This window comes from Mirounga angustirostris, unplaced genomic scaffold (assembly GCF_029215605.1).
Source record: "Mirounga angustirostris isolate CCGP_5_RB_7025 unplaced genomic scaffold, mMirAng1.0.hap1 SCAF_3, whole genome shotgun sequence".
Taxonomy (NCBI): Eukaryota; Metazoa; Chordata; class Mammalia; order Carnivora; family Phocidae; genus Mirounga; species Mirounga angustirostris.
The window spans coordinates 12,066,468-12,089,969 of record NW_026991711.1 but is presented as its reverse complement, the minus strand read 5'-3'; the positions used below and the strand labels follow the sequence as shown (position 1 = coordinate 12,089,969).

General features: G+C 42.3%; 1 protein-coding gene and 1 long non-coding RNA gene across 2 annotated transcripts in view; one reads left to right on the top strand and one right to left on the bottom strand.

Moving 5' to 3' along the window:
* The window catches only part of LOC123839864 (uncharacterized), a 56,908-nt gene extending 42,840 nt beyond the window's left edge, over positions 1–14,068 (bottom strand). Inside the window, exons 1-4 of the long non-coding RNA XR_006789772.3 lie at positions 13,695–14,068; positions 12,879–12,932; positions 12,712–12,768; positions 11,172–11,267 (exon numbers count right to left, since the gene is read on the bottom strand). This is a non-coding gene — a long non-coding RNA (uncharacterized LOC123839864). The remainder of the gene's footprint in view (positions 1–11,171; positions 11,268–12,711; positions 12,769–12,878; positions 12,933–13,694) is intronic.
* Positions 14,069–14,142: 74 nt separating this feature from the next.
* UBAC2 (UBA domain containing 2) overlaps positions 14,143–23,502 on the top strand; it is a 185,984-nt gene continuing 176,624 nt past the window's right edge. The window contains exon 1 of the mRNA XM_064585933.1: positions 14,143–14,309. Coding sequence (XP_064442003.1) covers positions 14,279–14,309 — 31 coding nt within the window. The 5' untranslated portion in view covers positions 14,143–14,278. The remainder of the gene's footprint in view (positions 14,310–23,502) is intronic.

Here is a 23,502-nt window from a genome sequence, read left to right as displayed (position 1 = left end):
CATGATCCTGGAGTCCTGGGATCGAGTCCCACATCGGGCTCCCTGCTCAGCAGGGAGTCTCCTTCTCCCTCTGACCCTCCCCCTCTCATGCTCTCTCTCTCTCATTCTCTCTCTCAAATAAATAAATAAATAAAATCTTTAAAAAAAATTTAAAAAATTTTAAAAATGCCAAATCAGAAGGATCACCTCACTTTAACCTTTGAACCAACCCCAGTTTCTATACATACATACTACCACTGAAATAACATAAAGGGGAATAAATCCCTTTGTTTATGCGGTTCTACCAGTAGACTTTCTGAGACTTTCCTAGGACATAATTTATCTTTTTTTTTGGTTTATTGATTTATTTTTAGTCATCTCTACACCCAGTGTGGGGCTTGAACTCATGACTCCAAGATCAAGCATTGCATGCTCTTCCAACTGAGCGAGCCAGGTGCCCCAGAACATAATTTATCTTGCAATGATTTTGGAAATCCTTTGTCTACACTACCCACTCATTGGGGCATGAGGCAGATGCTGGATATCTGGACAATCTGAAGCCCATCCAATTGTCAGATTGGGGGGGGGGAAGCAGCAAGTATGGCTTGATTGTCTTTCCCTCATTCATCTCATTCAATTGAATATATATGTTGAAGGCCTACTGTGTGCCAATCACCAGGCTAAGCCTTGGGGAAACAAAGATGAAAGACAGGCCCCACTTGCAATTGCATGGAAGACACAGGCAATTAGACAATGACCTCCAAGTAGAGTGTACCTGCTTTTATAAAGGAATGCAATGCGCAAGGTGCGAAAGGAGCCCAAGGGTGTGGAATTCAGCCGCCATCACAGAGCAGCGGACCAGAACCTCTCACATTCCTTACCTAACGTCAGAATTGGCCCTAGTGACTGGACCACAGATTCATCTGCAGAGGGAGTACAAGGTGAGTCAGGACTGTGAAAGAGATTGGTACAGGGGAAGGCGGGAGGTTGGAGCCAGGTGAGTGAGCATGTGACAGTCTCTCCTTGATGCTGGACGGACCAAAACCCACAGCCTTAACAAAGCAATTTTACATTTGGTGGACATGATGGGTGGGAAGATTTTACCAGTGCGATTTTTGGTTCCTGATCTTATCATCTTATACATGACATGGGAGATCAAAGAAATTGTCACCTTTGGGACAATGGGGTTGCTATAAAGAGCACCATAAACCAAGTCCCTATGGTTGCTGGGCAGAAGTAAATCTTAACATAGCTTTTACCTAGTTAGAAATTAAGGAAGTGCAAAGGGAAACAGGTGAATAGCAGATGGGAGAGGGAATTTTAAAATATGAATTAAAGAGAAAAGCTGAGTGTCGCCTAGGACTGCCATAAAAAGTACACAAAGTGGGGGGCTTAAAACAACAGAACTTTAGTGCCTCACAGTCCCAGAGGCTGTCAGTCCCAAATCCAGGGGTCAGCAGGGCCGTGCTCCCATGGAAACCTGAAGGGCAGAACTGTTCCTTGCCTTTTCCAGCTGCTGGTGTTTGCTGGCCATCCTTGGTGTTCCTTGGCTGGCAGAGGCAGCCATTGCGATTTCCGCTTCTGTTGTCACAGGGTGATGTCCCTGGGTAAGAGTCTCATAAGGAGAGCCAGTCATGTGGGATTAGGTCCTACCCTATTCCATAATGATCTCATCATTACCAGTTACATCTGCAATGACCCTATTTGCAATGAAGGCCACATTCTGAGGCACTGGGGGTAGGACTTCAATATACTTTTTTGGTTACACAATTCAGCTAATAACACTGGGAAAGATAAAAGAGAGCCCTGGGCTTCATTCTCCATAAAAAATAGAAAAGCTAAAATCAGGGGCGCCTGGGTGGCTCAGTCGGTTGAGTGTCTGCCTTTGGCTTGGGTCATGATCCCAGGGTGCTGGGATCGAGCCACATGTCAGGCTCCCTGCTCAGCAGGGGAGTCTGCTTCTCCCTCTTTCTGCTCATGCTCTCTCTCTGTCCCTCTAAAATGAATAAATAAAACCTTAAAAAAAAAAAGAAAAGCTAAAATCAATAAGCAAAATTAAGTGACATAGAATAGTCGATCAGTTTTCACTACTTTGTATTTCTAGCTTATTTTCTGAAATTTTGAAATATTTTCATGTGTTCTTTTTTCACTAGCTGCTGTGGTCGTGACATTCTTCCTGTGTATGCACTTTTCAATTGCATTTCTATGGATTTACAATAATAAATGTTACCAACAATGGAAATAAGAATAAAAAATTTCCGACACAGTATTTTTGTGATTATCTCACCTTGGAAAAAAGGAGAAATAAAAGATCAAATGGATGCATTTTGTTTTAGAACATTACGTTGAATACATGAGTTTGAATCAGTTTGATTCAATCAGCATAAACTGGCCATGAAGATGCACAAGCAAGCAAGACGAAACATTTAAGCTGATATTGACCTTCACATCTTTGAGTAGGTCTTACAAGTGAGCATGTGAGAGATAGGGTCCCACTTTGTTGACACAACCCTGGGGGAAGTAGATCTGTGGGTGTTGGCCTTGCTCTGATGGACAGGAGACATCTGGGCAGTTTGGGAAGAAGACATAGCCTGGTCAGGGGATGGGATTATGATGTTTGGCCTATCTTTCCTGTTTTGATGATGTCCTGAAATCCAGCTTGCACTTGGGCAAGGATCCAGGGCAGCTACATCAAGAGAAGTCGCTTATGTAGTACCAATCAGTAGCCATATAAATTAAAAGAAGGAAAACGTTGGTGCTGCAAAAATGTCCTGTCCTGGGATCTGAGGTAATAGGATAAAGGGAATTGGCAATTTGGTCTCACTTCCTTTTCCCCACTTTTAGCAGATGCTGCTGGTGTCCCAACCATATCCTCTCTGTCCATCCTGGAGGTCACTAGAGCTTCGGTGGACCCCTCTCCTACAAGCACCTATGTCTCTCTGCCTAAGGGCTCTCTCTGGATGCAGGAGTGTGCTCGGTCCACACATGAAGCAGGCTGAAAGTGCAGGGTGGTTTATAACCCCCAGGAGCAACACTCATCTAATGAGGGAGGGCTGCTGGGCAAATAGCCCAGCTTTCTTGTCTGTTGGTGAGACATTTTTGAGGTGTGTTCTGCTCAATCTCTTAAAGGGTTTTTAGTAGGATTTAATTCCCGACACCCACAGCTGTGACCTGCTCATTATTGACTGCCTTCTTCCCTAGCTCCTCATCGTGCTTCCTGGGATCACCTCTTAAATACCGAGGTGGGATTTGCACCTAAATTCTTATCTCGAGGTGGGCTTTGGGGGGAACAGAAGCTAAATAGCATTATATCCATTATCCTCTTTCATGGAGAATATTCACTACTGAATGGGCCCGGAAACGAGGGGTGTGATATTAACAACACTACAGTGGGAGGCTAGGAATCCATTTTGCTTTTATCTCTGCAGTGTGACTATTAGCAAGATCCTGTCCACTTGATTAAAACCACTCTCGGGAAAGAAAAATGGGCAAAGAGCAGAATAATCCTATTTGGTACAATTATAAATATTCTTACGAATGGTTAGAGTTATGAAATACGTATGGCCATATTAAGAATAATAAAAGCTTCTTTGTCTCCTATTTATGTAATATACCTAAACACAAGGTATAAATGTCTTTTATGTAATGTAATCTGATGTATAATTTTGAAGATTACGAAGACTGTGTTATCTTTATTCACATCAGGCCACTGAAAACCCAATTACATTTTGTCATATGTATGCATGGTATAATGGTGTACATCTAGCATAATGGCTCTCAATCCTAAGTGACCCAACCCTTACTTTTGTAACAAATATTCTGCAATTCTGTCTTTAATACCCTTAATGAAACTCAAGGAAAATATGCTACACATCATTTTAATACTCAATATAACATCCTAATGTTGATGCAAAGAAACAAGGGGAAAATTTGCAATGAAATGATACATATTTTTATTATGTTTTGATTTTTATTTTGACCTGTTTGTGTTTGGGTGTGACTACCTTGGAGGCACAACACTTGCAACCATCTGTAAGTATGTTAGTTTGTACGGTATATAGAAGTAAGGAGGTCGGAAGTGATGCCATGCAGGATGCAGAGAAAAATGAGAGGGCAGAAGGATGATGCAGAGCAGAATAAAAACCAGTGCAGGACAAGTTAAGTGCCTGTCTGGTGCGAACAGATGGGACATGGTTGTATGGACATAGGAGAAGTAACGTTAACTTAGCTCCGAGAAAGAGCAGATGGTCTGGGTGGAGAAGATGAGGAAGTGTGATTGTCTCACAAATGTGACAGGCTCTATATGAATGATTTAAAAATACTTCCTTATGGGTAGTGATGAAGCAACAGAAAACGGATCTCCTATTCTGAAATCCCACCACACGTTAGGGCATGCGCTCCATCTCTAGAACTTAGATCCAGGAGACCCCATCCTTTGATATGTGATGGGAAACAGAGATGAATCAGAAAAAGAAAAAGCTCTAGAGAAATAAGGTAATGGGCTAGTGTGGATACTGGAGGAAGACCAGAAAAAAAAGGTAAACCAACCGTATCAATTCCCAACCCCCCCCTCCCTGCACCATAATCTCCATACACAATTAGGAGTGTGAAACCCGTGAGCAGAATGGTATCAGCCCTATGCCCCAGGCCTTAACCCTCGTGGAGGCTTACTTCCTAATTGCAGCTTTTTTTTTTTTTTTTTTAAGATTTTAATTATTTGAGAGAGAGAGCATGAGCAGGGGAGGATCAAAGGGCAGAGGGAGAAGCAGGCTCCCCACTGAGCAAGGAGCCCAATGCAGGGCTCCATCCCAGGGCCCTGGGATCATGACCTGATGCCTTGCTTAACCGACTGGGCCCTCCAGGCGCCCCCTACCCCCCATTGCAGCTCTTAGCTTGCAGTCTTGCCCTCCCACCGCAGCCTCTGCTCCTTCACAGGGTGGGCTGCCAGGGCTGGGAAACTGCATGGCCCGCAGGTAGCCCTCTGGGACTGCCTCCCGAGGGAGGCTACCCTTCCTTTCCTTGTCTCACTTCCCATTCTCCCACTGGTCTTTCCTAAGGCAGCTTCAAGACAACTTGAAACTTTGTCTCAAAGTCTGCCTTTGGTGAGACCCAAGCTAAAACAGATGGTGATCACCTGAAATATTTTTTTAATTAATTGATGAGGTTCTAATTCTATTAAAAGAAATCTCAAATGTTCTGTTAAATTTTGTCGCTTCGGCAGGAATTGCTCCTCTGCACCTAAATGTGCAGTTGGGAATACTCTAAAAAATAATGTTGAAGACGGACGTCCCCCCAAATCACGTTTTAGGTCAATTAACATTTCCTGCAAATTAGCTAATGTGTTTCATCATTTTCAAGTGGACTAATCACCTAATTTGATAATATAAATCCACACTGATCTCTAGATCTAACCATTATATGTTTTTTTTAAGATTTTATTTATTTAAGAACTAGAGAAAAAGCAACAAACGACACCTAAGCCATGCATTAGAAGAGAAATAAATTAGAGCAGAAATCAATGAATTAGAAACCAGAAACACAGTAGATCAGATCAACGAAACTAGAAGTTGGTTCTTTGAAAGAATTAATAAGATGGATAAACCACTGGCCAGACTTATCCAAAAGAAGAGAGAAAGGACCCAAATTAATAAAATTATGAATGAAAGGGGAGAGATCACGACTAACACCAAGGAAATAGAAACAATTATTAGAAATTATTATCAACAACTATATGCCAATAAACTGAGCAATCTGGATGAAATGGAGGCCTTCCTGGAAACCTATAAGCTGCCAAGCCTGGAACAGGAAGAAATTGACAACCTGAATAGGCCAATAACCAGTAACGAGATTGAAGCAGTGATCAAAAACCTCCCAAAAAACAAGAGTCCAGGGCCTGGTGGATTCCCTGGGGAATTCTACCAAACATTCAAAGAAGAAATAATACCTATTCTCCTGAAGCTGTTTAAAAAAATAGAAACAGAAGGAAAACTTCCAAACTCATTCTATGAGGCCAGCATTACCTTAATCCCCAAACCAGGCAAAGACCCCATCAAAAAGGAGAATTTCAGACCGATATCCCTGATGAATGTGGATTCCATAATCCTCAACAAAATCCTAGCTAATAGGATCCAACAATACATTAAAAGGATCATCCACCACGACCAAGTGGGATTTATACCCGGGATGCAAGGGTGGTTCAACACTCGCAAATCAATCAGTGTGATAGAACACATTAATAAGAGGAGGGAGAAGAACAATATGGTCCTCTCAATTGATGCAGAAAAAGCATTTGACAAAATACAACATCCTTTCCTGATTAAAACTCTCCAGAGTATAGGGATAGAGGGAACATTCCTCAAGTTCATAAAATCCATCTATGAAAAACCCACAGCGAATATCATCCTCAATGGGGAAAACCTGAGAGCCTTTCCCTTAAGATCAGGAACACGTCAAGGGTGCCCACTCTCACCACTGTTGTTCAACATAGTGCTAGAAGCCCTAGCAACAGCAATCAGACAACAAAAAGAAATAAAAGGTATTCAAATTGGCAAAGAAGAAGTCAAACTCTCTCTTTTCGCAGACAGCATGATACTTTATGTGGGAAACCCAAAAGACTCCACCCCCAAATTACTAGAACTCATCCAGCAATTCAGTAATGTGGCAGGATACAAAATCAATGCACAGAAATCAGTTGCTTTCTTATACACTAACAATGCAACTGTAGAAAGAGAAATTAGAGAAACGATTCCATTTACAATAGCACCAAAAACCATAAGATACCTCGGAATAAACCTAACCAAAGAGGTAAGGGATCTATACTCTAGGAACTACAAAACACTCATGAAAGAAATTGAAGAAGACACAAAAAGATGGAAAAATATTCCATGCTCATGGATCGGAAGAATAAACATTGTTAAAATGTCTATGCTACCCAGAGCAATCTAAACCTTCAATGCCATCCCGATCAAAATTCCAATGACACTTTTCAAAGTGCTGGAACAAACAATCCTAAAATTTGTATGGAAGCAGAAAAGACCCCGAATCGCCAAGGAGATGTTGAAAAAGAAAAACAAAGCTGGGGGCATCACGTTGCCCGATTTCAAGCTATATTACAAAGCTGTGATCACCAAGACAGCATGGTACTGGCACAAAAACAGACATACAGACCAATGGAACAGAATAGAGAACCCAGATATGGACCCTCAACTCTATGGTCAAATAATCTTTGACAAAGCAGGAAAAAACATGCAACGGAGAAAAGACAGTCTCTTCAATAAATGGTGCTGGGAAAATTGGACAGCCACATGCAGAAGAATGAAACTCGACCATTCTCTAACACCACTCACAAAGATAAACTCAAAGTGGATGAAAGACCTCAATGTGAGACAGGAATCCATCAAAATCCTAGAGGAGAACATAGGCAGTAACCTCTTTGACATCGGCCACAGCAACTTCTTTCAAGATACATCTCCAAAAGCTAGTGAAACAAAAGCAAAAATGAACTTTTGGGACTTCATCAAGATAAAAAGCTTCTGCACAGCAAAGGAAACAGTCAACAAAACAAAGAGGCAACCCACAGAATGGGACAAGATATTTGCAAATGACACTACAGATAAAGGGCTGGTATCCAAAATCTATAAAGAACTTCTCAAACTCAACACCCAAAAAACAAATAAGTCAAAAAGTGGGCAGAAGAGATGAACAGACACTTCTCCGAAGAAGACATACAAATGGCTAACAGACACATGAAAAAATGTTCATCATCATTAGCCATCAGGGAAATCCAAATCAAAACCACACTGAGATACCACCTTACACCAGTTAGAATGGCCAAAATGGACAGGGAAAGAAACAACAAATGTTGGAGAGGTTGTGGAGAAAGGGGAACCCTCTTACACTGTTGGTGGGAATGCAAGTTGGTACAGCCACTTTGGAAAACAGTGTGGAGGTTCCTCAAAAATTTAAAAACAGAGCTATCCTATGACCCAGCAATTGCACTACTGGGTATTTACCCCAAAGACACAGATGTAGTGAAAAGAAGGGCCATATGCACCCCAATGTTCATAGCAGCAATGGCCGCAATAGCCAAACTGTGGAAAGAGCCGAGATGCCCTTCAACAAATGAATGGATAAAGAAGATATGGTCCATATATACAATGGAATATTACTCAGCCATCAGAAAAGATGAATACCCAACTTGTACATCAACATGGATGGGACTGGAGGAGATTATACTAAGCGAAATAAGTCAAGCAGAGAAAGTCAATTATCATATGGTTTCACTTATTTGTGGAACATAAGGAATAACATGGAGGACATTAGGAGAAGGAAGGGAAAAATGGGGCAGGAATTGGAGGGAGAGATGAACCATGAGAGACTATGGACCTGAGAAACAAACAGGGTTCTGGGGGGGGGAAGGGGGGATTGGTTAGCCCGGTGATGGGTATTAAGGAGGGCACGTACTGCATGGAGCACTGGGTGTTATACAAAAACAATGGATCATGGATCACTACATCAAAAACTAAAGATGTATTGTATGGTGACTAACATAATATAATAACATTAAAAACTACAAAAAAAAAAATAAAGTGGGTTTTTGAAAAAAAAAAAAAGATTTTATTTATTTATTTGGCAGAAACACAGCAAGAGAGGGAACACAAGCAGGGTGAGCGGGAGAGGGAGAAGCAGGCTTCCCGCGGAGCAGGGAGCCTGATGCGGGGCTCAATCCCAGGACCCTGGGATCATGACCTGAGCCGAGGGCAGACGCTTAACGACTGAGCCACCCAGGCGCCCCCATTATATGTTTTTAAGTAGCATGAAAATTAGCAATACAATCCCACACCAGTATTTTAGACCTATGTAGTCTTATCTGCTACAGATATGGGAACTGTGAAAATTCTGGGCAAGAAAGCATCTCTTAAAATGACATAAATTTGTTGAAAAATTTCGTGATAATTCCTTCTTCTTTAGTAATCTTAATCTTATTTACTTGCAGTTTAAAGACTTCATTTAACATTTCTGGCACGTATGATATATATGTCAAATCACTTTTTAACATTTTGATATTAGTAATTTTTCATTGATTGAAACAAAAGTTGCATGTTAGTATCAAAGAACAAATAAAGTATTTTAAAACAATTTTCTTTGGAATACTATCTTATTTCATATGTAGCATAAGGCAGTCAAACTCCTTTTCAGTCTCTGTAAAGATTACAAAGTAATCTTATATTTAAGGTATTAATTTGAATTCTATCAATAGCACTGATAGGATTCATTGATTTGTGGGTCTTTCACTAAGATTTTTGGTGACTGAGGTCGTCAATGAAAAATTCAATGACTCACTAACAAGGCTGTTGCTACTTTCCAGTTGTTTATCAACCCAGATTACTCACTGACCATCTGTTGCAAAAGGACATTGGAAAAGGACAAAATTTCCTGTGAAATAATTTTTAAGAATTTCACATTTTCACAACTCCAAGTATCCATTGTCTATACATATGGAAGTACATTTCCTGCTCAGTGTTTTTATCCCACGAATCCTGGGATTTGTGGTCAGCAAAGTTTCATTATTATGTAGGTTACTTGCGTTCATTTGCAACAGATATTCTGTTTGTAGATCACTTCATGGCCTATTTTTCAGCTCTTTGGATTTCTCGTAGATCCTTCTACATACAATATTATTGCTCAACAGAATAGAAGAAATCTTTAAAATTTCTTACTCTCATAATTAGTAACCTTTTATATGACTGGTAAAATTAATTTTCTTCCCATATTGTTTGGATTACCACAGATTGCTATAATTTATGTCATTCTATAAGAAATGGTACCTATATCTTTCAGATTAGGTTTTAAAAGAAACATTTCAGGGATGGTCTTATGAATTTCAAACTCTCCTTAAATCTCTGAAGTTTCTACCTTTGCCAACTCTGTGTCTTTATATAATATTCGCTTAATCTTGGTGGATTCATCTAAATGAATTAGAAAAAAACTATGTTGTGCATATGGACACTTTCAAATATTCAATGGAGTATTCTCAACACCTTTTCTTAATATTTCGCATTATATGTAGTATTTTTATAATAAGGGCTAGGTTTGTACATCTTTTTGAAAGCTACAGAATCACTAATAGTGCATCAGCCACCCATGTAAATTGGTACTGGTGACTTCAGTGCAACAAGCAGAGTTGTTGAATTGGTGAACAACTCTTGATTAAGTTCCAAATAACAACTGAAACAGTAACTAGTTGCGTTCCTGCAAAATTCAGCATGAATTAAAACTCTACCAAGCACATGTTTACATGTGAAATGGAATTGGTTCTAGATTCAGATAAATACAAATAGACTTTTACCTACATAAGAAGCATGAGGTTGGAGAGTAAAACATTCAGGTTAGGAAAGAGAACGATTCTTTTTTTTTTTTTTTTTTTTTTTTTTTTGGTAAAAGGATTGTGTTTAGCATTTACTGGACCCCATGCAGGATCCTCCAATTCATTGTGACAACCCAAAATACACTTAACGGATTTCCAAAATGCTCCCTGCTCGGTAGACAGCTGTTACGAATATTATTGAATCAGTAAAAAGACGTAACTAATTCTTTAAAAAGCCTCCAGACCTATTTTCTTATAAATATTAGTTTCATAGATATTATATGCTGAAAATGCTCTTGATGAGTATAAAGGCTACTTCATCCAAGGACTGACCATCAACCCGAGTCATTATCTACTGATTTCTCCAAAAGGTTGCTGACTACAATCCCTGGGGATTTGGAAAGGGGGTCCTCAGCCTGAATATGGAAATAGGATGTGATTTACAAGCTTAAGGCACAGTAGCTGTCCTATGATCAGAACTTGGTACTTTGGAAGTCTGTGGTTCTTAATTTGGTTGTTGTTGGCCCCTTCTACTGTTGGTAAACTTTAGGAAAAATTCTTTCTAGCTCTGCTCTAGGAAAAGAACATTGTGCTAAAGGCAAGCTGAAATCTACAGGAAAAGCACATGTCAGGGATGTTTGATCAGCAACCTTCCCCTAGGACTCCCCTGGAGATTTGCTTTCTAATGCTAAATCCTTAGAGATGCTGTGTTTTATTTCATGAAAGGAAGACAATGCCTTCACACCAAGAGACGCAAAATGGGTAGGATACAACATTTGGTAAGATACATTCCCTGCCTGCTAGGGGCTTACTCTTTCAAACTTACCACTCTTACCCCAATGTAGAAAGCAGATTCAGCAAGACATGGCAAGGCAAATGATGATGCCTAGTAATTGACAGAATTAGTTCTCCATAATACAATCTAGAGAAGAGACAAGGTGGAATACAGGCAAGGACTTTAGAAATGATATACACTGAGCATCCAGCTGTATTAGTACCATTGGAATAATAAATTTGATATGGTGGTGATAAAAAGAAGAAATGATATACACTGAGCAAGCTGGGATTGTATGATAATCGTTGGCTAAATCACACCAGTGTAGGAGTTCTCAACCTCACACTATTGACATTTTGGGCAGGAGAATTTTTTTTTTTTTCAGGGCTTGAACTCATAATCCTGAGATGAAAACCTGAGCTGAGATCGAGTCAGATGCTTAACCCACTGAGCCATCCAGGCGCACAGGAGAGTTCTTCATTGTGGCAGGCGGCCCTGTGTATTGTAGGGTGTTTAGCAGCATCCCATCTGCCCATTAGATGCCAGTAGTGGACCCCTCTCACAACTGTAACACCAAAAATGTCTCCAAATATTGGCAGGTGTCCTCTGGAGGCCAAAAACTGCCCTCTGTTGAGAATCACTGCACTACTTCTCAGACTTGTGCATACAAATCACCTGAGGGTCTTGTTAAACGCAGCTTTAATAGGTCTAGGGGTAGGGCCTGGCGCTCTCTAGTCCAAACAAGATCCCAGGTGAAGCTGATGCTGCCCATCCAAGGACAATACTTGCTTCTTAGAAGACAAACCTACAGCTTTCTACCAGTTAACACGTCCAGGTTCTGAGTGCAGAGAAGATGTACACTCAAGGTACTGATCACTGAAAATACTCTCAAGCAAGGTCTGCATACTGTATTAAGTTACTGTGCATTTAGTTAACAATGTTGCAGAATTGAACATAAATAAGTGAAGGGTTTTTTGTCTGTTTTTCCAAACTTCAGAATGCTTTATCTCCTATCTCAGCAGTTCTCAAACCTTTTATCTTGGGATTTCTTCAGAACTCTCAAAGATAATCGAGAACTACAAGAGCTTTTGCTAACATGGGTTATATCTATTAGATATATTAGAAATTAATTAAGAGAGAAAAATTTAAAAACTGTTCGGAATTCGTTTAAAAATAACAATAACATACCCATTGCACATTAATATATTTTTGTGAAAAATTGCTGCACATTCCCAAGCAAACAATTATGGGGAAAAATAGCATTATTGCACATTTTTGCAAATGTCTAAGATCTGGCTTTACAGAAGACAGCGGGATCCTCATACCTGCTTCTGCTTTCAGTTTGTTGTGATAAGTTGTTTCATTTGAAATACATGAAGAAAATCTGGCCTCACACAGCTTTGTAGTTGGAAAAGGAAGCAATTTAAGTCATTTCAGATAATATGGACATTTTGGTCACTACAGCATAACTTAACAAGCGGTAGTTTATTAAAGATTAGTTGCAATGAGAAATCTGAAACCCTATCAATGAGCTTTTTGTACTGTTACACTAAAATGTATTGGTTTATCTTGCAGTTTGAATTGATCTTACCCACGCATGTTTTTGTAACAGGATGCATTGATCAACCGGCAACTCCACTGTATACTCCTGAGTGAATAAGAGTAAAAAAAAAAAAAAAAAAAAAAAAAGGTCTTAATTATGAAAATAGTTGTGGCCTGTCTGGATTCCCTAAATTGGGGTGGGGTGGCCACACTTACTTTGAGAACCAGTGACCTATGTTGGCTACCGGTTTTGTTGCCTACCAACAGCTTCTGCAAAACAAAGAAAAGCCTAAGGAAAATAAGTCACGTATGCTTTTGCCTTCTAGCAATAAATCAGTGATAAAATTTTGGGTCACTGGCACCTCTTCTTAAAGGCAGGAATTGTGTTTTATTCTTCCACAAATTCCAGATTTAGCTCAGCGCCTGGCCCTTACAAGCACTCAGAAAGTATCTCCTTTTTAAAGTATGCCATACCGTTGTGTAGCCTGTCCTTTTCATTTAGCCTTGTAGTTGGTCAATCTCCCCATAATACGTATTCTTTAATAACTACATAATATAAAATTAAAGTTTTCAGGCTCAAGCTCATTCAAAAAAACATGACTTTGCCTTAGTAAAGATTAATTTCATTTTGCAAGAGAGAAAAAATGAAATGGCTAGGTCTGGAAGGCCGCTAAGGCAGAAGTCTGGGGAGCAAGGTCGCTCAGCCTTAGACTCGCCACGTCTGGGATCTGACCACCTGCCAGCGCGGTGTGGAAGGGTGGGACCCGGTGACCACGGCACCCGGCGCTTGAGGGGATTCCGCGCGGGATCGACGTAGGAGAGGGGGGCAGCTGGACAGCGCAGCTCTCCGCGACTGAGCGGACTCTCGCACTTGCTGGACACCGGAACGCCAGAGAGTTACTGTGACATCCTCGGGGGCGCGAGCCTCGGGGGCTGAGGCGGGGGGGGGGGGGGTCTGCCCAGAAAGACTGAGCATGCGTGGACCGCGCCGGGCGTCCCGTCCGGGGAGAGGTTAGAGGTCGCGAGGAATACCTTCGCCCCGCCGGCCCTCCGGAGGAATCCGCTGCCACGAGGCTCCTCAGGTGCTGCTTCCAGGAGTTACACTCCCGCTCCTCCCACGAACTCCCATTGCTTTTCTTTTTTTTCTTTTTTTTTTATTTATTCATTTGAGATAGAGAGAGAGAGAGCATGAGCAGGGAGAGAGGCAGAGGGAGAGGGAGAAGCAGGCTCCCCGCTGAAACAGGAGTCCGATGTGGGGCTCGATCCCAGGACCCTGGGATCATGACCTGAGCCGAAGGCAGACGCCTAACCATCTGAGCCACCCAGGCGCCCCATCCCATTGCTTTTCTAAAGGGGACCCGCGGCAGTCGGGAAAACCCGGACAGACGGATCCCTCCGACTGCGGACCGACTTCCCTTCCCAGGCAGGAAGGGAGGGGGCGGGCGGAGAGGCACGGCCCACGGTCCGCGCATGCGCCGCTCGCAGGCATCCTGGAGTGGACTCCAGTTGCCGGGTTCGCTGCCACGCCGGGAGTGCGCCTGCGCGGTCGCCGGGTCCCTCCACCTCCACTTCCCCTCCCCCTGTCCCCCCTTGGGGGCTCCGGGTCCGGCGGGACCATGTTCACCAGCACCGGCTCCAGTGGGCTTTGTGAGTACCGGCTGCCGCCATCCTGGCTGTTCCCTACGCGCCACCCTGGGCACCTCCTTGAGAAGCCTGGGGGCAGCGGGGACCCTCGGGGTTGCAGGAGGTTTGGGGGCCGACCCTCCATCCCCGCGCCCGAACCTTAGGGGTTCCTTCCCGTGAGGGGCAGCAGGCACCGCCCCCACCTCAGCCTGAAGGGGCCAGTGGGGACTGAGTCTCGCGGTCAGCCCCGGCCCCCACCTATGAACCCCAGGTGCGATGCTCAGGTGTTCCAGGGGCTGCTGCAGGTGGGCTGGACAGTTAGGGTCGGGCTGGGTGTCCTGGTGTTCTCCGGACTCGACCCCTTGCGCTGAGCGGCGCGTGTGCCAGGCTGAAGAAGAGGCTGTCCTGGTGGAGCAGATGCTGGAAGCCTGCCCCCTTCCCAGTCACCTTGCTCCATTTAGGCTACAGAGGGACCGAACTGGCTCTCCCCCAGATGCAAATTTCCAACCGCTGTCTCAGGAGCTAACCCCTCAGGTTTACTTAGATTTCTTTCTTCCTCGATCTCCCTTAAGAGTTTTTAGACAAATAAAAACTGATTAAAGTACATTAAAGTGGAAGGAAGTTAAGTCATTTGGCAGCAAAGTGCGGACATTGCTGCTGGATGTTGCTGTGATCTTTCACTTGAACATCAGTGGTGGTCAGCAGAGGGCAAAGAAGTATATATAGCCTTTTAAACCATTTTATTTTTTTCCCTGAAATTGTTCAGTTGACTCTTGGTAAGGTGGCTTGTGTGTTAAGTAAACAGCACTGAGATTAAATACTGGTACAGCAACACGAACTGTTTGAAGAAGTGTAATTTGCAATTGCTTGTCTCTGTTAGGACTTCATATCTCGCTTCATGACTGGGTATGGAAGCAGTTGACATTTCCAAATACTAGAGATCTGTTGTTACTGTTAGAAATCTTTTCTGAGAATACAGGTCTTAGGCTGAAAATATCAGCGCCACAGGCATCATTTTAAATTTTCCTCACTCTCAGGTTTTGGAGTGGGTTGAATATTTATGATTTCCCTTGTTTCATTATTAATTCGACTTATGGTACTCGTCAGCCTCAGAGTAGGTTACAACCACTGGCTAGTTAATCTTCCCCAAACTACCCGTTGGATAAAGGACTGTTAATACTGCTGGTCAAGAAGGTGGTGTGATTTTCTTGGGATCACACAGTGAGCCCTCCACTGGTGGATATAAAATTAATGGTAGAATCTTCAATTTTAGTTATTTCAACCTTCGGAGCTATTCTTGCTGACCAAAATACACGAAAAAATAAAAAAGGTTACTATACTGGGTTACTGGTTACTGTAGTAGTCATTGTGTTGGCAAAGTTTATTCAGCTTTGATACATGGTGACACTGGGGAAGGTCATACTTGATTACCTAAGGCACAGGGTTGATGAGTACCGAATCCTAGGAACGAAACTCCTGCCCAGGGAGAGGCATAGGCCAAGGCTTCTCCTCAGTTGTCTTGCCCTGTTTATAAAATAAGTGTATCCTCAGGGTAAGACTTGATGGGATGGCCATTCCTCAGAAGGCATGTCTTATGTGCTCATTTAACAAACATTTTGAGCATCTGTTGTGGGCTAGAAACTGTGCTAGTTGCTGGGATGACAATGTTGAACAAGTCTTGGTCCCTTGTGTTCGCAGTACTTTAGTGGACGTCGGGCAGTTTTTCCAGGACTGGTCTTTGGCAAGACTGGGTGTGAGCAGTCATCTGCTTTAAAATTTTTCCTTGCAAGGTTATCCACTGAGAGGGAAGTGATTTTGTTTAGCAAGTTGTGTAGCTCTTTGGTAAGTCAAAGTTCTGATCTTGAGTAAATATCCTGAGGAAGAATAATCTGCCTACCCATGACCCCATGGATGATGAGCTAATACTCTTTTCAAGGGAAAAAGTCCCTGCCATTTCCTACCACCTGCAAATGTCCCTCGTTATGTGACTGGTAGATAATGGTGTTTTAGTGTTACATTTGCCTTCCTCTCAGTTATTTATTCAACAAGTGTCTATGGGGTACCCATGTGAGCCACACACTGTTTGTGTACAGAGGATGAAGAGGTAAACTGCGTAAAGGAGACCAACATCCAATAAGTTAACAAACAGTGTGATTTCCCATAGTGATAAGTGTCACGAAGACAATACGAGTATAATGGCATGGAGATTGAGGTTATGGTGGATGCCTGCTTCAGCAAGTGTGGTCAGGGAAGATATATGGAAACGTGACATTTGAGCTGAGACCCAAATGGTGTGAAGGAGCCACCCACGTCAGAATTTGTTGGAAAATGTGCATTTTGCAGAAAGGGAACAGCAAGCACAAAGACTAAACAGACACAACAGGGCATTTTCAAAGTACTAAAGAAAGCTGGGGCTTCCAGGGCATTAAATCAAGGGTAGGGCATTTGTGACTATGTCTTTGAAACTGTATTGCTGTCTATCTAGTCATGTAATTATGACTCGATAAAAGTGCATAGGAAACATGTTCCAGACTCATTTTAGATTGCTTATAGACCAGTGCATCACTTAATCATGTGTTAATTAATAGATGTATCACTTATTATACTTAATAATAAGTTTTCCCATTACTTAGTCACTTAACAGTATATTCACTGTGCAACAATAGACTTAACCAACGTTAATTGCATGTCTAATGTATTCCAGGCTTAGTTCCCACCCTCAAGGAGTTCATTGTCTAGTGGGAGAGTATTTTAAAAAAGAAATGAAACAACTTGTCTACTTGGTGCTGTGGGTTTATTGACGGGGGTGGGCTGGTGAAGGGAGAGGCACAGTTGTTACTGTAGGTGATATTTGAGCTGATTTTTGAGGGATAAGTAAGAGTTTGTCAGGCATGCAAGTGGGGAGAGGGCCTCAAAGAGGGACAGAGCCTGGGCAGGCCTGGCAAAGAGGCAGGAGGTAGTAAATTAGAGGATTGTTGGTTATGGCTGGACTGAGCAGTTTAAGAGGTGTGTGCTGAAATCATCCGCCTGAAGAGGGAGAAGAGGAGCTAGGGAAGAAGGTAGAGGAATGGTTCCCTCCTCTTCAGGAACACAGATAGGAATGAATGATAGACAAAGTCCGGAGAAGCGGAAGGAGGTGATGATCTAGAGCACTACTTGGGAATGCTTCACGTTGCTGGGGGAAGGAAGGTGGGAGGTTATTGTTGGTGATGGGAGCAGTGTTTTCCAAATGCTGCCTGAGTCCTGGCTGCAAAAAAAAAAAAAAAAAAAAAATCAACCATGGAGCTCTCTGAATGTCCATATTCCTGGATCCCATCCCCAGAGAGACAGATTGAGAAGGGCTGATGTGGGCATCAGAAACCTGAATTTTTAAAGCATTCCCAGGAGATTCTAAGGAGCAGAGAGATTTAGATCAAAACAAAAGGATGGCCAGCAGAAGGAGCAGAGTGAATAGAGTCCAACAGGAGATGCTGAAGGCTCCAGCTTAGGTAGTAGCAGTGAGAATGAACAGGATAGAGAAGAAGGATTCTGAAGATGTGTGAGTAGGTACGTTGTGTCAATAAAACTTGTTGGATTTGGGGGATAAAGAGGAGTTGAAGGTGGCTGTAGGTAGATAGATGGTGTTACCATTCACTAAGGTAGGGGATGTGGAAAAGGGGGAGCTCGTTTTGTGGAAAGATGAGTTCAGCAGTGGCCGCATTTAATGTGGAGGGTTCTGTAGTGTACAGAGATACCCGGGGGGGCTTATGGAGAGAGGGAGCTGGACTGGATGTGGGTAGTTAGGTGGGAGCTCTGCCATGGATACGAGTGAGGACATCCGGAGCAGTGAGTAGAGTTAGGAGGCTAGGACAGAGGCTCAGGCAATTCTAGTAGCTGAGGGATGGTAGGGAAGGGGGAGAGAGCAGAGTAGGCAGAGATGGGTGTTTCCTTGGGAGAAACCTGTCTTATTCCCCCAGTTCAATTTGATTTGCCCTCTTTTGTTGTAAATAAACTCTTGAGCTCTTCACTCTCTCTCACCACAGTGACTCTGATCGCCATACCCTCCATTCCTCTTGTCTCCAGTTTACAGCCCATTTTTGGCGTCTTCCATATCAGGTCTGGAACCCACAGTTAATTACTGGAGTTGCATTCTCATCGAGACGCTCAGAGACCTGGTACACCTGTCCCGTTAGTCATCTGAAAAAAACCAACCTCGTGTTCAGGTGCGACGCCTAATCTGAGCTGAGTCCTGGGATGCAGTCATCTCCCTGTGCTCTTCCCCCTTTCATCCCTATCCTCGAGACTAGTCCCGGTCTCGGCCCATCTCACTGCTAATGCACCCCCACGATAAGGTCTGTCACTGTTTATAGCCACACGTTAGCAGTTGTCAATGACTTCCCATTGTAGGTGATACTTGAGCTGAGTTTTGAGGTATGAGTAAGAGTTGGTCAGGCATACAATCTTTGTTCCTTTCTCTTTTCCCCAAGCTAAAAGAATGAAGCATTCTTCTAGCTGAAGCCCACCCTCCATCTCTTCTTAACTCATTCTCTATTGCCTTTTCTAACACCACTTCTTCATTCTCTCCTTTTAGAAGATGAGCCTGGCACATGGTTAAATCTGGTGCTTTCTCCTGTTAATGCTGTAGTGGGCTTTTCAGAGACTCCCAGAGTACTTCAGATCCCTTACCCGTGGAAAGGGGAGAATATTATCTATTTTGTTGAGCTGTTGTGAAGATTAAGGGTTAGGGTGTGTAAAGCTCCTAGACTAGGGTTAGGTATTTTTAACTGGATCCTTCTTCTGAGTGTGTTCTCAAAGATACAAAAGCATAGCCCGTCTGTTGACCCTGTCCTATACTTTCCCAGCTGCTGACTTTCTTTTTCCTAGCCTCAGTCCTTGAAAGAGGATCTTCACTTTATTTTCTCTCCCACCTCCCTGCACTCTTTAGCCCTCTGCAGTTCATCAGCTCTTCTTTGATGGTTGCCTACTGGCACGGCTCTGTACTCCACCCACCGCAGCCTGAATCTACCCCACCATGCCACGAAACCACGAAAACTACTCTGGACCAGGTGACCAGGGACTTCCACACCAGCAAATCTACCGGATGCTTCTCAGTCCTTGTCTTAGTGGAATGTTCTCTTGCATTGGCCTTGATGAACATTTCCTTCTAAAATTCTTTACTCCTTGACTTTTATGTTTAAATTCCATGCTCACCGGGTTCTCTTCATAGCCCCTGACCACATCTACGTGGTTTCTCTCATATCCTTAGAGTTTTACTGGATTTGGCGATAGTGGGTTATGGTTACAGTAAGGAGAGCAGTTTCAGTGGCGCATTAAGGCTAAAACCTGCTTTGTGGAGATAAGGAGTGAACCAGAGGTAGACAGTACAAATAATGAGAGTGGACCATAGGGACATGCAGTGGGAAGGGAATCTGGGGAAGACATAGCTGAGTTAGACCCTTTGAAGACTCAGGTGCTTGGGTGTTTTGCTAACTAAAATTCACACAGCACTGAGATGGAAACCGGTGCAAATTTATTAGCGTGGGAAATAAAGTTTTGAGCTGAACTGGAACCAGTGAAACTGGTTTTGATTCAAAACCAGTTAGGGAGCCTGGAGTCAGATGCAGTTAGGGAAGTTAGATGCATCCAAGGGCCAGTGCATGGTGTTAGCCTGCAGTAAGGACATTCATCTCACTTTAGAGGTGGGCTAGCCGTAAGGACTGGTGGGGTCATTCACAGTCTGCATACTCTGTCCCCTGCATGATGTTGAAATGGACACCTCAAAAATTTACCACTACAGCTGTTTTTGTGCTCTTAGGAAGTACCAAGCTGTGTTGTTACTGACATATTCTTTGTTTAGTTATGTATTCAGTGTGTTAAATACAAAACTTGTAGGAGATGATCAGATATTTTTGTCTCTCACCATCTCTTTAAAATGTACTCAGCTTGGAAAGCTTTTTGCCTTTGTGAAAAGGAATCAGACTTAGGTCTTTTTATTCACACTCTTCAAGTTATTGATTCAACAGCTATTTAATGAGCACTCTGGTGAGCCAGCCCCTCTTCTAAGTGCTTGGAATTCAGTAGTAAATAAAAAATGAAAGGTACATTCAAGTGGTGATAATCTTAGGGAATAGAAGTCACAAAATATAGGCTCAATTTAAAATTGAAAATATGCATTTAGGGGCACCTCATTGGTTCAGTTGGTAGAGCATGCGACTCTTGATCTCAGGGTCATGAGTTCAAGCCCCATGTTGGACATGGAGCCTACTTTAAAAAAAAAAAAATCAAAATATGCAGTTGAGTATTTGAATCAACACTTCAGTCTTCATTTGAAGGTAAGACTTTTTCTTCCTCTTTCTCCCAGTGAAGACTTGGACTTGACAACCACTTGCTGTGAGAGAAAGGGGTGTGATTGGCTTCTGCTCTTTTTGTGTTCCCTCTGTCTCTCAGATTTTCTGTTTCTGACCTTATTAGGTTCTAGATTAGGTGGAGTGGGAGGAGGAAGGGTGAAGAACTAGGATAGTTCTTATGTGGCTCTCAGCCTGGTACATGGTTAAAGCTGCCTCTCCTTGGGGCTCTTTAGGTTCGTGTGAGACTCCCTTGCCTGCTACTCTCCTGACTTGGGGGGATTCATCTTTACTTTGGTGGGCTTTATGGGTGACCCTTCATTCCTTGGAACTTAGCTCCACCTACAATTTCCTCCTTCTGGAGTCCTTTTGGCTTGCTTAAGGGCACCATCGGACTGAGCCAGAGATGACCCCACTGCTGGCTCTTACCTGTGGCCCACCTCGGCTCTGCTGGGATTGCTGATTCTTTGCCTTGGTTGTGTGTTTTGAGCCCTGGCATCAACATGGCTTCTCCTTCTTACACTCTTTAGGTTTCCCAAGGTGGAAACCCACTGTACCCCCACCACAGGAGTCACATATTTGGCTCACTGAATTAGGCCCGTTGAGCCCCTGACTCAGCTTGATGTGAGGGTGTGGTTGTACTCACAGCACTTGGATGCCCACTCCACAAAACTTTTTCCTAATTTTCTCAGTTCAGTAGAGAACTCTTGCTGTTCCACTCACTCTTCTTATATTCATAATCGAGCTGAGAGGAGGTTAAGAGTTATGGGACTGAAACTAGATTGTCTTTGTAAATTCTGCATTTTGGTGTAGAACCTCCTTTTGGTATGCAGCAGCCCTTGTATTTGGTACCTTAGTGGGAACTCTAATTTTATTACCTTGTTTTAGCTGGGTTTCTGTTTTGGGGGCCAAGATTCATTTGACTGGCCTCTTTAAAGGTGACTTTAGGATTTATATATTTCTGCTCTAATTTCATTCTCTGTTGCAGTAAAGGATTAACTCATCAGGCCTGGGTTGCCCTGCACAGTTGCCTTTAATGCCCGACTCTTGGGGATAAGCTATTTCCTATGTATTTTCCTACATTTTCTTTCTTTTTTTTTTTTTTAAAGATTTTATTTATTCATTTGAGACACAGAGATACAGATACAGAGAGAGAGCATGAGCAGGGAGAGAGGCAGAAGGAGAGGGAGAAGCAGGCTCCTCGCTGAGCCAGGAGCCCGATGTGGGGCTCGATCCCAGGACCCTGGGATCATGACCTGAGCTGAAGGCAGATGCTTAACCGACTGAGCCACTCAGGCGCCCCTTTCCTACATTTTCTTAAGTTTTAGAGGAGTATATCCTTGAAATTCTCAAGGAATACACTCTTTACTAGTATTGTAGTATTAGTTTCAGAGTAGAATTCAGTCATTCATCATTTATATATGACAACCAGTGCTCATCCCAACAAGTGCCCTCCTTAATGCCCATCACCCATTTAGCCCATCCTCCCTCCTACCACCCCTCCAGCAACCCTCACTTTTTCCTCTGTATTTGAGTCTCTTACGGTTTGCCTCCCTTTGTTTTTATCTTATTTTATTTTTCCTTCCCTTCCCTGTGTTCATCTGTTCTGTTTCTTAAATTCCACATATGAGTGAAATCATATTTGTCTCTTTCTCTGACTTATTTGACTTAGCATAATACCCTCTAGTTCCATCCACGTTGTTGCAAATGGCAAAATTTCATTCTTTTTGATGGCTGAGTAATATTCCATTGTAGGTATATACCACATCTTCTTTATCCATTCATCACTCAATGGACATTTGGGCTCTTTCCATAATTTGGCTATTGCTGATAGTGCTGCTATAAACACTGGGGTGCATGTGCTCCTTCGAATCAGCATTTTTGTACCCTTTGGATAAACACCTAGTAGTGCAGTTGCTGGGTCATAGGGTAGTTCTTTTTTTAACTTTATAAGGAACCTCCGTACTGTTTCCTAGGGAGAAAGCTTTTAAAAATAGTGTTTCTTTTTCAGTCTAAAAGTAATTAATTGCATTATAGAAAGTTTGAAAGATAGAAAAAAAACAGTTAGTATTTCAGTTAATTTTCTTTATCTTTTTTCCCCCCAACACATTTATGTTCTTGTTTTAAATGAACTGATTTTATTATGATAAAATGAATAGAATTCATTAAAGAAAATTCCAAAATATGGAAAAGTAGTGGAAAGAAATAAAAATAGCATTTATTGACATCTTGGTGTCTATATTCATATTTTTTCTAGTGCAAAAATGAAAATCCAAATAATTAAAAATAAATTTATCACACTCAAATACTGTTTTGTAACTTGCCTTTATTTCACACAAAAGACTTTTAAAAAGCATTCACATTGACTATGTGTGTATCCTGCTTTTCTCTCCTTTGTCATAAGCATTTCCCAAGCATGCTATTCTTACAGAATTAGGTTGGTGCTTTTCTCCTTTTTTTTTTTTTCTTTTCCTATTATAGTGTTGCTTAGAGCATCTTAATTTTCAGATGCTTCTCGAAGTGGAAGAAGAGTAAATAAAGAGTATTATCTTATAACTTTTGACACATACTGCCAAATTCCAACCCCAGAGGACGGTACGTATAACTTCACCAGCAATTTAAGGGAGAAAAGATTGCTTTACTTAAGTTATTACATTTAATTTTCAGAGTAATGCTAGGTATTACTATTCTGTTTTTGCCACAAATGAATATTTTGAAGCTCAGAGTATAATTTGTCCAAAATCATGTAGCTAGTACGCGGAAGAGCTAGGATTTGAATCCAGGTTTGCCTACTTCCAAAGTTGATGTAAATTTATTCCCTTCTCCCTTTAAGCAATGGCAATATAACTTCTAAGTCTTAGGAAAAATATCTGGGAGAAAGAATCACAATCTAA